The sequence below is a fragment of the Diceros bicornis genome, chromosome 21 (genome assembly GCF_020826845.1).
Source record: "Diceros bicornis minor isolate mBicDic1 chromosome 21, mDicBic1.mat.cur, whole genome shotgun sequence".
NCBI lineage: Eukaryota > Metazoa > Chordata > Mammalia > Perissodactyla > Rhinocerotidae > Diceros > Diceros bicornis.
This window is the reverse complement of record NC_080760.1, coordinates 23,944,980-23,960,841: the sequence shown is the minus strand read 5'-3', so window position 1 is coordinate 23,960,841 and position 15,862 is coordinate 23,944,980. Positions and strand designations below refer to the sequence as shown.

At 36.5% G+C, this 15,862-nt stretch overlaps 1 protein-coding gene across 4 annotated transcripts in view; it reads right to left on the bottom strand.

Moving 5' to 3' along the window:
• Positions 1-15,862, bottom strand: part of OXR1 (oxidation resistance 1) — a 437,591-nt gene that overhangs the window by 349,194 nt on the left and 72,535 nt on the right. For all 4 annotated transcript variants that reach the window (XM_058564776.1, XM_058564781.1, XM_058564778.1 and 1 more), the window contains exon 2: positions 6,532-6,705. In XM_058564776.1, coding sequence (XP_058420759.1) covers positions 6,532-6,554 — 23 coding nt within the window. In that variant the 5' untranslated portion in view covers positions 6,555-6,705. The remainder of the gene's footprint in view (positions 1-6,531; positions 6,706-15,862) is intronic.

The window sequence follows — 15,862 nt, the reverse complement described above, 5'->3', positions numbered from 1 at the left end:
AGAAAGAGATATTGAAATTTTGCAGAATTCATTAAATTGACTTTCATCCAAATCATCACACTTTAACTTAAAAGTGCTATGTAATTTGGGAGACACATTGAGTTTTTGTTTTGGCTGTTTTATTCGTTCCTCTCTTCCTCTCGTAGGTTATTTTCTCCTTATTTATTCTCCCCTAAACTCAACTTACTCTGCTGCACTCTGTATCTACGCCTCTACAAGCTGACCATCCCTACTTACATAAAGAGTATTAACTGTAGGCTCTCAAACCCACTTTCTCTTCCCAGCACCTTAATATAATAGTCATTCACTCAACATACACTTACCATGCTGAGAAATACTCAAGTATCTCGCCAACTAAGCTTTTCCTATTACTCAGAAGATTTCGTCTTTTTTTCAATTAGAAACATTAGCTTTATAATTATGTCCAACTTGTTTCTTTTTTTCCTCTTCTCCAATAACAGGCTGTTGACAATTCTGACTTTCACCCTTTACTGTAAAACTTGGGGTAAAAACTTCCCTTGCAATCTTTACTTTTGCAGTCTACATTTTTTTTTTCCCTGTGGGTTCTGATCTCTCCAAAAATAGAAGCAATTCAAGTCTCTACTTCCTCTGCCACTGCAAATCCTGTCCCTGAGAGCCTGCCATTTAACAGTGTAAATAGGACAAGTAGTTTGCAGAATAGTGGCTGAGGTAACGTTTGGGGAAAGATCCTGATTTCCTCCCCTCCTTAGAAGAGGCTACTTCTGTCTCTCTAGCATTTTTTTCCTCCTAAATGCAGGTGTCAAAGAATAATATGGAATGATTCACTTCTTCATTTATTCATTAAAGAGAATTTAGATAAAAATATGATAAATAATCTGACAAAGCAAAGTATTTACACCTTTAATTTTGCATCTTTCTCAATTCTAGGATTCTAACACACTATTACTTTTGGATAAAGAAGATAATTCAAATTAGTTTTCATATCCTATTAGACCATTATTAAACTTGCCAACATTCATAATAACATTTTAGATGATAAACATATTCAATAAAGACCATTTACCACTTCTAAATTTAGTCAATATATCAATAACTTACACAGTTCAGACTTTGTTATATTTCCAATCTATGGGTATACAAGATGGAATATTTTGTTGACTTTTGATCTATTCTACTAAAATTCTATTAGTTAACTGTAAGTAAATATGTCTTTGACAATTATCAGCACATTTCAAAGTTTATGAGGGACTAAATATTGAAAGTGCTAGCATACATGATGGGTCCTTTCCTAAAATAAAATGATGAGTTGACAAGACATTTTCTCAGAAATACGTATTTTCTCCACAGCCTTGATGTCTGCACTCCAGGGAGCTGCAACAAGATAAGGCCTCGCCAGGTACAGTACCTTGTGATCCAGTGATATCTGAGTAATTTTGCTCACAGTAGAAGCATTTACAATAGTAAAAAATAAAATTAGAAAATACATGAAGGTCCTATCTGGATGGGTGAAATAAATAATACTATGCCATACAATGTCACCCAGCCTCTACAAATGATGATGTCACTCTACATCTATCAAATACAGAGATGGTCACAGAAATTGTTCAGTGAAATCAGAAGATAGCAAAATATCACGCATGGTTTGAATCCATTTTTTATACAAATATGTGAGTACATGTAGAAAAGAATATACCTTAGCATTTATAACAGTGGTTTTCTACGAATGGTAGGATTTAGGTCATTTTTTATTTCTGCTTTATAATTTTCTATAGTGTTTAACTCTTTGTAATTAGCATATTTTCTTTATTTTTAGGAATAAATGCAAGAGATGTATTTGTACTTCTCAAAAATAAGCTATTTCTGCCCAAGCAGGAAAAACAATTTATCCATTTTGTTCCCTAAAATACCCCAGACATACCTTTTAGAGCACTTATCAGATTAAATCAGTTATTTGATTACTTAGTCTTCCCAGCTGAAATGCGAGCTCCTATAAGAGCAGTCATTACTTTTCATCAACACCGCATCCCGGTGCCTAGCACAGGGCACGGCACATTATAGATGCTCAATGGATTCTGACTAGCTACTTGGCTTCTTCCTTTCATCCAGAGTCTTCTCCCTCCCATACCTGGATCTAGCTGAATTACCTTCACCTCTGCCAGGTGCTAGACAGCCTTTAAGATACTGTGAGACAAAAGCTGAAGTGTGTGTAAGCATAACAATGAAAAATAATTTGGGGTTAAAAAGATGTCATTTGGCAAAATCATTTGAGCTGTTACTAGGATCTCTCTGTAAATACTGGTCAACACAGGTAGAATAACACTAAAATAATGGTAGCTGAGGGTGCAGTCAGGTCCAGGGGAGGAGAAAGTACTTGACTGAGTAGTGGAGGGTCTCTGTGAGATGGGCAGTTGAAGAGCCATTTCAGCTGAATCATAGCAAAGTGCTGATATCTTTCTGTTGTGCTTCTTATGTATCGTGATGAAAACCTGACAATTTCTAGACTGTAACATAATAAGTAGAACTAAGATTTATATTTTGTAGTTTAAGTAGCTCACTTTATATAATTTTGGAAGTTCAACTAAGTTTCTGATAGCAACAATCTTTTTAACTCCCTTAGGAAATTAGGGAGCTTATCCTCTGCCCCCTCATCAATCCTATTCTAATGCTTGATAGTGTTCCCTGGTCCAGATGCTCACTCCCTTTCAGGAGAGGCTACATCTATATTGGAGGACATTAAGGGAAACATTCTGGTTGGAAATGGGAACTAGGACACTTGCCTTGAAGCCACATGCACATAGCAAGGGTATTGTTTTTACACGGGTAGTTTAGTGGCAAGGAGCACCAACTGGCTGCCTGTATTAAATTTCTAACTCCACCATTTAATGGTTGTATCATATTGGGAAAATAACTTAACTTTTTATGCCTAGCTTTTCCTATTTGTGCAAATGCAAATAACACTACATTTCTAATAAGGTTGTTGTGAGGGGTATGCAGGTCAATTTCTGCAAAATGTCTAAAAATTGCTCAGTATATGGTAAACGCCATGGAAATGTTCACTCTCGGTAACATTTACTTGGCTTGCACGTTGTACAATTTTATGTTTTAAAATGTTATATATATAATATATGTATACACAAATTTTATAAAAATATGAAAAAGTAAGGATTGAGGATGATTATCGGAGAAGGAAGCACTGAAAGTCCTTTAAGCACCTCTTAGCATCACACCATTTCCCTCCCTGTACTATAGTTTCAACTATAGTACCATTTTTCAACTCTTTGTGTTGCCTCATGTCTCCTATTAATTATCTCTGCTACCAGCCACAATTCTTCCCTCAGATCATAGCCTGGAACCTGTCACCTGTTCATCGATGTTGGCAATTGATTCTGTACATCTCTTTGTCTCTATCTCAACCAGCATCAATTCAATCATTGTCTCCCTCTGCTAACTATTTACTAAATAAGAAGATTCATGAAATATCTGTTGTATGTCACCATGTGACTCTTACAATCAATTCTCACCACTCATTACCTAACTGACAGCGTATAGTTTCAAAAAACTTGAATGTTTCCTAGATTGTATTTCTTCTTGAGAGTCTGCATGAAAGGGCCAAATTATTTTATATTTTTTTCAAATATCATACGCATAACTATTAGAGCAAGGAATTTTTTTTTTAGTATGTAAAAAGATAATTTTCTTATACTGGGTATTTAAAATCTAGGAGTATTCTTGGATAATTGTAAATATGAATGCAAGTATCTTAATCTATGTTTTCTAAATTCTTAGGTTGCCTGTGGGAATCACAATCGGGTATCCTTCCCCCATTAAGCCTCACAGTTAAATTTTAAAATCAACACATGGATATGATCACATATGTACAACGTCATGGTAGGCAGACAAAACCGTTCACAGAGTGAAGTAGGTTTTGACTATAAGCTCAGCGCTAACACTAACGAGAAAGCCAAGCCGAGTAGAGTCTGGCAGAGGTGGAACTCAGAAGAATCACAGAAACAAACACTGACAGTGTTACTCTAACTCCTAGCCGTAAAGAAGCAGCCCTGAGCAGCAGATGTGGGTGTCTGGCAGATACATCCCTTATTGACAGGCATATCCTGCCAGGTGTACCCTATCCTGCTTCCTCTGAACACTGGAAGCATGCAACTCTCCTTGCTATGATTATGCAACATCAGTCAAACTTCTGATTTAGATTCCCATGTAGTTTTTAGAGAATGCACTGGTTAGGCCAAATCAAGCAACCCACGCACTTACAAGTTACATGCCTTATTTTAAATTAATAATCTGTCAACTCAGTTTATTTTCCAGTGTCAGTATTTTCATGTCTTAGTTCTGGATTTCAAAACAGAAAATCAGACCCTAGACTACAATAATTTCACTAAATTAATATAGTTCTGTGAGAGATTGCCATAGGGAATTGATGAGTTACTATGCATCTCTATGCAAATATTTATAAGACAATGTTTCCCACATTATAGACTAGAAATGTTAGGAAATGTAGAAAAATTACTAGGGTTAATGTGAAAAAAGAAGGTTAACAATTTCTAAACTGGGTGTAAGTGAAATAAATCAATGACTTGTTCTGCATTTCTTAGATTTCCTTCCTATAGTCTTTCTTTGCCAGCATACAGGGAGCTCAAATTCTAAGAGGGAGAATGGAGATGCCCAACTCCACACAGTTGTATGATGGGGTGACACGGGTAAAACAAATTAAGAGCTCCCTGTATAGACATCTAATGTGGAACATCAGTTGTAGCCAGAATTAGGGGTACTGTGGAATGAAAATACCCAAGATTTATTTCTGTAAAATTTGAACATTTGACACAGAGAGAATTCTAACAAATTTCAGATATATGAATTCTATAAGATACCCTCACAATTTTAAATTTTCTTTTAGCATGAAAACATTAATTTGTCATTGACTTAGACCTGTTTTACATTTTTTCACTCCTTTACACTGCACAAATTTATAAAACATGTCCTAAATTCTAAGAGCTAGGCTGGACAATTGGGCTGGAACCACAAGACACAAGCTCTCTCTTTGTGGAGTTCACTGTGCTTTGGATGGCTCTTAATCAAATTATTACATCACATCGAGGCAGCTCTTGATTGAGGTACCCACCGAGGACAGGCTCCAGTTTAGCCCTTCGGTGATTTTGTGAACCAGGCCAGATGATACCCTGTTTTGAGATGTGACAATCATATCTGTGTTTTAATCTCCCTCTCCCTCTCCTACTCCTTCTCCTTCTTCTCCCTCCCCCTCCCCTTCCTGCTCTTGCTTTTTCGTCTTTGACATGCAGCCTGCTTTTGAGGATTCACTTCCAACACACATGTTTGCCAGGGGTATAATTCCTTTAAATAAACATGTCCTTAATATCTCCCAGGGGCTCAAAGGGGCTCACAAGTTCTACAGAAATTGTTTCATTTTGTAATTTTAATGGTAATTTTATTTTAATAATACAAAAGAAAACATTCTGCAGTAATAATTCACAATTTAAACACTTTATCTTTTATTTTTACAGAATATATTTTTGCTTTTTTAATTTATTTCTTTTTCAAACTGAGAGCCTCAGTATCCAGTAGGGATCCAAGGACATATTCTAAGGAGTCCATAAAAATAGTTCCTTTAGAAACACTACTCTAAATCTAAGCAAATAATTCTATCTTTTGCCCTAAAGAAATTGCTTACTTAACCAAAAATAAATTCATGGAGCTAAATTGCAGAAACTAATCTTTAATTTCCAGCACAAATTGAAGACAAGGATGAGACAGACTCTTAAGGAAGCAGAAAAGATTACCGGTTTTTCTTACATTCACATATTGAATACCCTGAATTTGTATAATATCACTTATCAGCTCTTCATACAAAAAAAAATCCAAAGTTCAATAAAATGGCTTCAAATTCATCCCCGCTAATATAGCTCTTCATTGCCATAGAAAAGTTGTTGATTATCTGCCAGAAAAATATCTTCATACTTCTTTTTTTCAATCACAAACAGCTTTTAAGCATGAACTGTAAGTCAAAGATTATTCAGAATGCCAGCTAATTAGACACATGAATCTATAAAGGAATCTTCTCTTCTAGATTTGAGTTCTATTGAGTTTAATTTGGGTAGATCTGTCGAAATACAAAGACTGAAGACAAGTACTGATGAGAAAATATCTGTCCCTCCCTTAGAGCCAGCCTCACAGCTTGTTCGTCCCGTACCCAGGAATCGGACAGTGGAGACAAACTGAAAGGACCCTTGATTCCTACTCCTCTCTCCCCCAGGGTGTGCTGCAAAGAAAGGCATTGGATGTCACTGGGATTCAGTGGAGGCTTGAGCCCCTTCCAGAGTCCCCAGATCCCAGGGTGCTGAAAGCATCCGACTTTTAATTCTAGGTTGCCTTTTTCACCCTAACATAAGACAACAATCTCTGGAAACCAGATTTTTGAAGTTCTCTCTCTGCTCCAGTTCTGGCAGTACAACTTACAAAATATTCCTTCATGATATACAAGTATTTGAATTTAAGGTTAGACAGTAACTCACTTACCATGATAAATTAGATACAGACATTGCAGCAATTTATGGAGGAGTCTTATGGAGTAGTCTTCTCTTGATTTCAGAACAGAGAATGAGTAGGTCAAGTAGACAAGATCACTGGGAATTTTAGCTTTGCTACCGGAATGATCCAGAAACCACTTAGTTACTCACAGTTTGCGAAGACCTATAAAGAAAAGGAAGAAAGTGATATCTATAGTACCTGGTCTATGTGACTTTCCACAGATTTATTCCATCTAGGTCAATAGTTTTGTCATGGTATAAGACCCAAAAAGTGAGTCTAAAAATTTTTTTTTAAATATAAAACATGTCATAAGCCAAACATAAAATTAAACCAACCTTATGATGAGCTGGATGCTTTACCTTTAAAATCAATTGAAAGGTTAATAAAATGTTCATTCCCTGAAGTAGAGAATACAAGGAAAGAACAGAATGTGTTTTTAGAGGCACTAAATTTTTTCTGCATTTGGTCAATCAATAATGCTCTCTAAATGAGTTTTTTATACTTGTGATAAAAGGATCAGAACAAAGATCTTGATTAGCCAGGAGTGGATACTAAAAAAAAAGATTCTTGGCACAGATTGTTATGATGTCCAAAACTTTAACAAAAAATCATTCACTGCTACATCTGGGTGAAGAAGAATTTATATTGAGTTAACAAGTGGGAGGTAAGCAGGGTGTATTTACATAACAAACATATCTACCCATTTCTTTTTGAGCATTTACTGTGTACAGTGTCCTATGATCTTGAACTAAAATTTTCTTAAGGGACAATTAATTCTACAGTACTTGGCACTTCAGGCACTTTAATTAGTCCAGGTCATTAATCCAGTACTGTTCAATTAAACAAACATTTATGGAGCACATACTGTGTACAGTTAGCTATCCTAGATATAGCTCAGGAATAAAGATGAATGACACATGAACAAGACATCTTCCCGCCCTCAAAGAATGCTTTACGTAAGAAAAGATAATTGTAATAAAATAGGGTAAGTGTTCCAATAAAGGTTTACACAGAGTATATGAGAGCACAGAAGAAGGGCTTCCAGCTCATTTTTAGGGATATGTGAAGGATTTCTGAAGAAGACACACCCCAAACTACTACCATTAGGTTTGGTAGCAAGTTTCAAAAAAATCCAAAATCACTTAAAACTGCTTAAAAAGACAGTTTATTTCTCTCTCATATAAATAAATCTTGAGTCTTAAGAAGTCCAAGGAGGATATGGCAACTACATGGACACGAGGGATGGAGGCTCCTTGCTCATCGTTCCACCATTCTCAACATGCGGTTCCCCTTCATGTTCCAAGTGGTTGCCGAGCTCCAGCAAGTGTGTCTGCATTCCAGCCAACATAAAAAAGAAAGAGGGAAAGAAGGATGCTTCCTAAAATTTACACGTGACATTTCCACTTGTATTTCACTGGCCAGAGTTTAGTCACTGGACCACTCTTATTCTAAGGAAGACTGGAAAATGCAGTCATTATTCTAGGTGGCCATATGCCCAACTACAAACCAAGGTGCCTATTAGAAAGGAAAGGGTTAAAAGTAAGTATTGGGGGCCGGCCCAGTGACTTAGCGGTTAAGTGCGTGCGCTCCACTGCTGGCGGCCTGGGTTCGGATCCCGGGCGCGCACGGACACACTGCTTCTCCGGCCATGCTGAGGCCGTGTCCCACATACAGCAACTAGAAGGCTGTGCAGCTGTGACATACAACTATCTACTGGGGCTTTGGGCGGGGGGGGATTTAAAAAAAAAAAATTCTTAAAAAAAAAAAAAAAGTAAGTATTGGGAGAAAACTAGCATTGTCTGCTACAAAGTTTGAGACTTGTTGACCTATACCCCCGATATTTTATGATTCTGCAAAGTGGTAAACACGGAGCAGAAGGCAGGTGGAATCAGTCCATTGTTTGTTGGTAATTTTACATATTTGATATATAAGTTTAAATATCAACTTCTTAAGTTTTCTTAAATCATTCAAAGAGTCAATAAAATATTTATTGTGCCCTACTATTTACCAGGCTCTAAGTACTAAGGACACAAAGATTAATAAAATATAGGCTTTGCACATAAAGAACTCACTGTCTAACACAGATACCATCATGTAAGAAATAAAACAAACTAAAATGCACTCTGAAGACTGCTGTGTATGGATAAAGGCATATGAGTAGCTACACAGGAACTGAGAAAGAACCATAATTCCAATGGATTCTAATTTTAATAGACCCTGAGTGCCAGTGGAGTGAGCAGCTATAAGGTCTATATCCTAAATCATCTCCTTACATTCCAAAAGAGGATTTCAAGTCCATCCTGCCCTTGGTTAATTGTTAAAGCATATAGACTTACATCTATCAAGGAAGTAGGAACTCCAAATTCTGCTCCCAAAACTGGTAACTTCAAATTCTCAAAATCTGTATTAGCAGATTCTTATCAAGAGTTGAAATAAAAAAATATTTTATATATTTTATATACATATAACTATATAACATATATGTATATATTTACTATATAAACATGTTATATATGTAAATATATACATACATGTATATATATAAATATATACATGTATGTAAATATATAAATACATAAATATATATGTAATATTTGTATATAATACTGTCTGATGCAATTCATTCTTCTAAATACAATTATGCCCCACATAATGACGTTTAAGTCAACACATATTCGACAGTGGTCCCATAAGATTAGTACCATATATCCTAGGTGTGTAGTAGGCTACCCATCTAGGTTTGTGTAAGTCGATGTTCGCACAATGATGAAATCACCTCACACCACATTTTGCAAATCATATCCCCATCATTAAGCTACGCATGACTGTATTCTTAATTCTATCTTTAGAGAGTTGCGTATCTGGACATCATTATTTTAGTACCTAACCAAATTACTTTTACCAAATTATGCTTTGGGGTTTTCCCAAGAGTTTGCATTGAGGGGCATCATTAAAGAAAATAAAAAATAAACAAGCAAAAACCAGGACTATTACGTTTAGTGGAATATTTGCCAACACAAAAATGCTGCCCTTAGGAGCATTCAAAGGAAAAATGTGTCAGGTTTCCTCACAAAAAAAACTATAACTCTAAATTTCTGAATTGCTTTAATCCTAGGGGGAACATTATTGTAATTTATTACGTTTCTTTCCTTGCTTTAAGTTATGGGAAGCTCTGAAACAAATTTGTGACATTTCTTCAAGAAGTCTTCAAGACCTTGAGGTCTGCCTTTTTATGCTAACCTTTTTTTTCCTTTTTGCCAACTTTAATTTTTAACCTGTTTTTGATAAACACACACATATAGAAACATACGCACACTAAATTTATGTAAATACATATAAAAAACTCCCTAAGTACTTTTTACAGTGAGAAAGGGTATAATTAAAGACCACAATTCCAGATTTGTTTGCTTTCTGCAAAATGTAGAAATAATATATACGAAATTTGATCTCAGGATCTTAGAATGATGAAACCGTTGCCATTTGAAGTAGATTGTCATACTGTTTTTGTAGGTCAAAAATGGTCAAATATTGGGGGGCGGCCCGGTGGCACAAGCGGTTAAATGCGCGCGCTCTGGTGTGGTGCCCCGGGGTTCACCGGTTCGGATCCCAGGTGCACACGGGTGCACCGCTTGTTAAGCCATGCTGTGGCGGCGTCCCCTATAAAGTAGAGGAAGATGGGCGTGGATGTTAGCCCAGGGCCAGTCTTCCTCAGCAAAAAAGAGAATTGGCAACAGATGTTAGCTCAGGGCTAATCTTCCTCAAAAAAAAAAAAAAAAGCCTGTTATATTTACATTTTTATGACGTGGTGTTTTTCAAAGGCCTTGGAAGTGGGCTTGTTATTCCTTTAAATGACATTTAAATGATTCATTGCTTATCAATGCAACCTTTCCAGAGAAAACATCTTTAGGATCTTCAGGCAAGTTTAAGTTTTCTGTTGATTTTGATGATTCACTGTCTTTACACAAATCCCAACATCAGTCTCCACACTTAAGTATGAATTCATAGCTTTCAGCCAAAATTCTAAGATTACTAAGATCACCATCTGCCTCTTCATCACAAGGGAAAGAGAGTATATCTTCATGTTAGGGGAAACTTTTCAAAATATATGGAGTAATTTGACTTTCCCTGAACGCCCAGCCAGGATTGTAAGTTATAAGCCTGGGGCACAACTGTTCTCTTTAGGTCACACTTTCAGCACAATTTTAAGGAAAATAGTATGTGAATTTAATACAAGACCCCTCATTTGACATATTTATTTAAAAATATGAGTAGCCTTTGAACACAATAATGGATTATTGGAATTGTACTTTACCAAAATAATTCTTTTAATCATTTTATTCATGAATAAAATTCTGGGCTTCAAATTCAGCTGAAGGAATACTATATTCTAATATGCTCATTTAGCTGTAATTACTTTGCCATTTAGTTATATAACATAAAAGAACTTCTGTAAAGTGATTTTATTTAAGCAAAAGAAGCAATTTCATAACCTAGTCCCATGAATACAGAGATGAGTTTGTCTTTAAGATGTTAAAATTTCATTTATATCAGTTTAAGTAACCTGCCATATAATAAATGTATGTTGTTATAAATCCATACTTAAGATAGTAAACCTATAAAGAATTACTTGGAAGAAGAATGAAAATAACCTCATCACTAGTCCCCCTTTCTAGTTTAGTTTTCATCAAAACATTTCTCTGCAGCACACTGCTGAGGTGGTCTTTGTGGAATGCAGTCATTTTCTACCTAAGAGCTGCAGAATACAGAGGCAGGGAGAATGACGTCAGACAAACCTGAGTGTGATTTTTCAGCTATGCTTCTCGGTAACCTTGTGATCTTGGGAAAATTAAGTACATTCCCTTACTTGTTTCTTTAAAATAGGAATGTTAATAGTACTTAACTCACAAGATCATGGTGAGAATTTTAAAAAAAATAATGTGAAAAGATTACTATTGCTTGGCACACAGTAAGAGTTCAAAAAATGATAATGGCAATGATGATGATAATGCTGAGGAAGAACAAGAAGGAGGAGACGATGATAATAAATGTCTGTCCCAAATCCTTTAATTGCCCAATTTTGCCCTCACGGTACGACCCCAATCCCTTGAGATGGTTTACAAGACTCAAGGTGATCTGACACCTGCTTTCCTTTTCACCTTCCTCTCTCAATGAACCTGCCCCACCCTTCCCCAACCCCCCACACACTATATTTCAGCTAAACTGAATTGCATTTTCCTGAACGCACCTGTGTCCCTTTAGCTCATAGGCCATTTGCATGCTAGTCCCATGGTGTGTTACACACATTCCTTTCCTTTCTCCCTCTGCTTAGCTAACTTCTAACTCATTTACACCTCAACATAGACAGCGTTTCTTCCAAACTTTTCTAATCCTCGTTAGGTGCAGCCCCTTTGTTCTCTCATAACAACTTGTTCTTAATCCATGACAACTTTTAGAAACAGGGATTTAATTCCTTAATGCTGTTCTGTATTTCTCTGTAGATTGTAAGTGCCTTGGGGAGAGAGAGTAAGTCTCAATACAACCCAGTAAACCCAAAGCCTAGCATAATGCCTGGGACATTCAATAAATGTTTGCTGGAAAAAAAGACTAAATGTCTGAAATCAAGAAATGTAAAATTCTACAAAATGCTAAACTAAAAGCTGTGTCTCTTTTTCTTTTAAACTATGAAAATATTATTTCTATAATATTTAGTCATATTTATAGGTTCTAGAATTCTCAAATATCAATACTTTTTAAACAATTTTTTTATACTTGTTTGAAACTTGTATATTAACATGGAATATTAATTATGGAAACTTTAAGTAGAAGTCATTCCATTTTTCAATCTGTTTTGCTTCTCAATTTTATCCAGAATATGGTTAGTATTAAAATATGTAAACTAACATCTTTTTGTTTGGATATGCAAAGTGGGGTCAAACAACCCAGATATTTTAGCAACTTCGGCAATCATCACACAAAATTTCTAACAGGATACAGTTTTTCTCTAGAAAAACTGAGTGATTAAGGTCAGCACGGATGTAGACTAAATAGGACAAGTACCTTCCAAGTTGTTTTTATACCCTATTGATATCTCCCCTGAAAATACAGTCTTTGCAGATGCCTGAGAAATCCCACACATTAAAACCAGATCAGGGGGCCGGCCCCGTGGCTTAGTGCTTAAGTGCGCGTGCTCCGCTACTAGCGGCCCGGGGTTCGAATCCCGGTCGCGCACTGACGCACCACTTGTCTGGCCATGCTGAGGCGGCATCCCACATACAGCAACTAGAAGGATGTGCAACTATGACATACAACTATCTACTGAGGCCTTGGGAGAAAAAGGGGAAAAAAAGGAGCAGAATTGGCAATAGATTTTAGCTCAGGGCTGGTCTTCCTCAGCAAAAAGAGGAGGACTGGTATGGATGTTAGCGCAGGGCTGATCTTCCTCACAAAAAAAAAAAAAAACTTCAGATCAGCACAGATGGTAACCTTGGAGACAAGCTAATGCAAAGCTTGATGCGTCCTTTCACTGCAGTGCAGCTGTCGCTCTACTTGCGTTAAAGCCATTTCATGGGAGGTATTAGTATTCACTTGAGCATGTCAGTAATTGGTCTAAAAGCATTTATCACGGAGACTTGGCTGTATTTGTGATTATCATAAGTACCCACTTCAGGAATATCCCCTATGTTCAAATTACGGGAAGTAGTTACCATACCCAGAGAAATACAGGGTTATGGACCTTAGAGTAATTCTTAAATAAATTATCACACTAAACAAAGATCACCTTAAAACAGTTTGGGACTATTTTCTTCAGAATAATTGACTGTACCAGATATTGTTATAATTTTCTGAGAAAAATTCATTTTATTCTTATAGGAACTACAAAGATATCTTTCCATCTGTGCTTTTGTGCTTTGATCTCATTTTTTTTGAATTGTAATGCAATCACAAGCTTTGGTTGCCTACGTCTTTCATCTCTGCCCCTTCCTGGTTCTTCTCCTCTGTGTTTCTGATATTATATAACCTTTCCTTGCCTCAGCAATGACTTCAAACTTTTCCCCTTCTTACTTCTTCCCTTCACTGACAAACTCACAAAACATTACATCTGTTGCCTTCCCTTTTTCACTACCCACTTTTGCTTTCTGATTTCTACTCCAATATTCTCATCACCAGTCAACTTGGCAACATTTAACTACTGATTCCAATAGCCTCTTTCAGACTCTACTCTCTCTGTCCACTTGTCCTGAAGTCTCCTGCTTTTACTTCTAGGATACTGAAATATCCAGGCTCTCCTTTCTCTGTTCTTCATTGATCCATCATCATTCTCCCATTTCCTTTATGCTGAAAATCTTCAAAAGTCTGTCTAATATGACTTTTTCAGTAGATAATTCACAAATTTCTATCTATGGATCTAATCTTTTTTCCTGATTTCCAAAATCATTTTTCCTAGTTATTTATTAAACAGTTGCCAAATCTTTTTTTTCCTTACTTCTCAGTAACATCTCTTTAAGTCACTGTCTCCTTTCTATTGCTACTACCACCACCCGTGTTCAAGCCCTTATTATCTTTTTCTTTTTTTGTTGTGTTTTTGCCTTGAGAAAGATTGTTGTTGAGCTAACATCTCTGCCAATCTTTTCTCTATTTTGTATGTGGGATGCTGCCACAGCACGGCTTGATGAGTGGTGTGTAGGTCCGCGCCTGGGATCTGAACCCATGAACCCCAGGCTACCGAAGCAGAGCGCGTGAACTTAACCACTATGGCACCGGGCTAGCCCTTGTCTTTTGTCTTGACCAGCTTTCTTTCAGATTTTTAAAGCATCTGAAAATAAATTAATTAAAGTATATTTTAAAATATTAAGAATGGACCAACATCCTAATTGAAAAAGAGTTTAAAAAGTCCTTTGGATAGTTTAAAATCTTTAGTGTTTGATGGGCAGCATGTCATTGTTTGGAAAGGAGCACTTCCACTTCCCTGAGCACTAGTGTTCTCTGCTATAGTTTGCAAATCACTGGCTGGAAATTGTTGCATTGGCCTTCAAACTTGTCTCTGATCCTCAATCCATATTACAAATTAATTTTATTAAGGGCGAAGCACTTATATATGCAAATAACTTGTTTAGAAAACCTTGAATAGTCATTTCCCCTAAATATGCTTGGGATCCTCCTTCATATGGTCTATTTGTATTTTCTGGCTTGTCTACACTCACGTTGGATTACTACTGTTCAGTGAATTTGTTTCCACCCTCTACTGAAGGTCTAGCATAGCACTCTGTACACTGGAACTTTTCAAAAAATATTAAATTGAATTGAATTAAATTGAATTTTCAGTTCAAAACTCAAGTTTTTCAGGTATACATTATTGTGCTCAAGAGTAGCACTAAATAAATGAGGCTTTTAAAAAGTATGATATATCTAAACTGCCTAGTGTTTTTAGAATTTACAATAAATTTTGATGAGTCACTAAAGGTTCAATTCCATGTGGCTCACTCAGTAGAAAGGACTGCCAAAACTCAGTTTAATTAAAAACAGAAAGAAGCAAAGCAGCAGATTGGTTTTATTCCTAAATAAATGTTTCAAGTGAAAAAATATCTTAGGCATACTTAATGAATCTTTCTGTAGTCTCAGAACATAAGCACTTGAACATTTAGAATTAACTTGGGAGAAGTTGGAAAAACCAGCCTATGAACACACTGCAGTTTAGGAATGTAATTATAGAGCTGTGGCTGTTTCTTTCCTGAAGAGTTTTCAGGCATTGCAGGGTCCTTCACAGTTCAGCCTGGGTCACCTTGTTGATCCTCATCTCAAGCTACCCCCACCCTTCCTGCTCCCTAAGGCCTGGCAATACATGTGCCTGGTTCTTCCTTGAATAAACTAAACACTTTCATGCCTGTACATTTCAGAATGAACAGATCGATCATTACATTCTCACTTCTAGCAATGTCTCCCCGCTCTTAGTCTGGTAAATCTATCTGTCCTGCAAAGTCCCGCTCAAATATCAATACCCCTATAATTTAAAACTTGGTAGAATTATGTCCCCTTCATATTTGTACCCTTCTCATGATATATATATATATATATTTCTTTTGCAATATTTATTATATTTCACTAGTGTTATGGTTTACCTGTCTGTTAAAGGTGAGCATGTGTATTTTGTGCGTGTGTGTGTGTGTGTGTGTGTGTGTGTGTGTGTGTGTGAGAGGAGATCAGCCCTGTGCTAACATCTGCCAATCCTCCTCTTTTTTTGCTGAGGAAGACTGGCCCTGTGCTAACATCCGTGCCCATCTTCCTCCACTTTATACGGGACGCCGCCACAGCATGGCTTGCC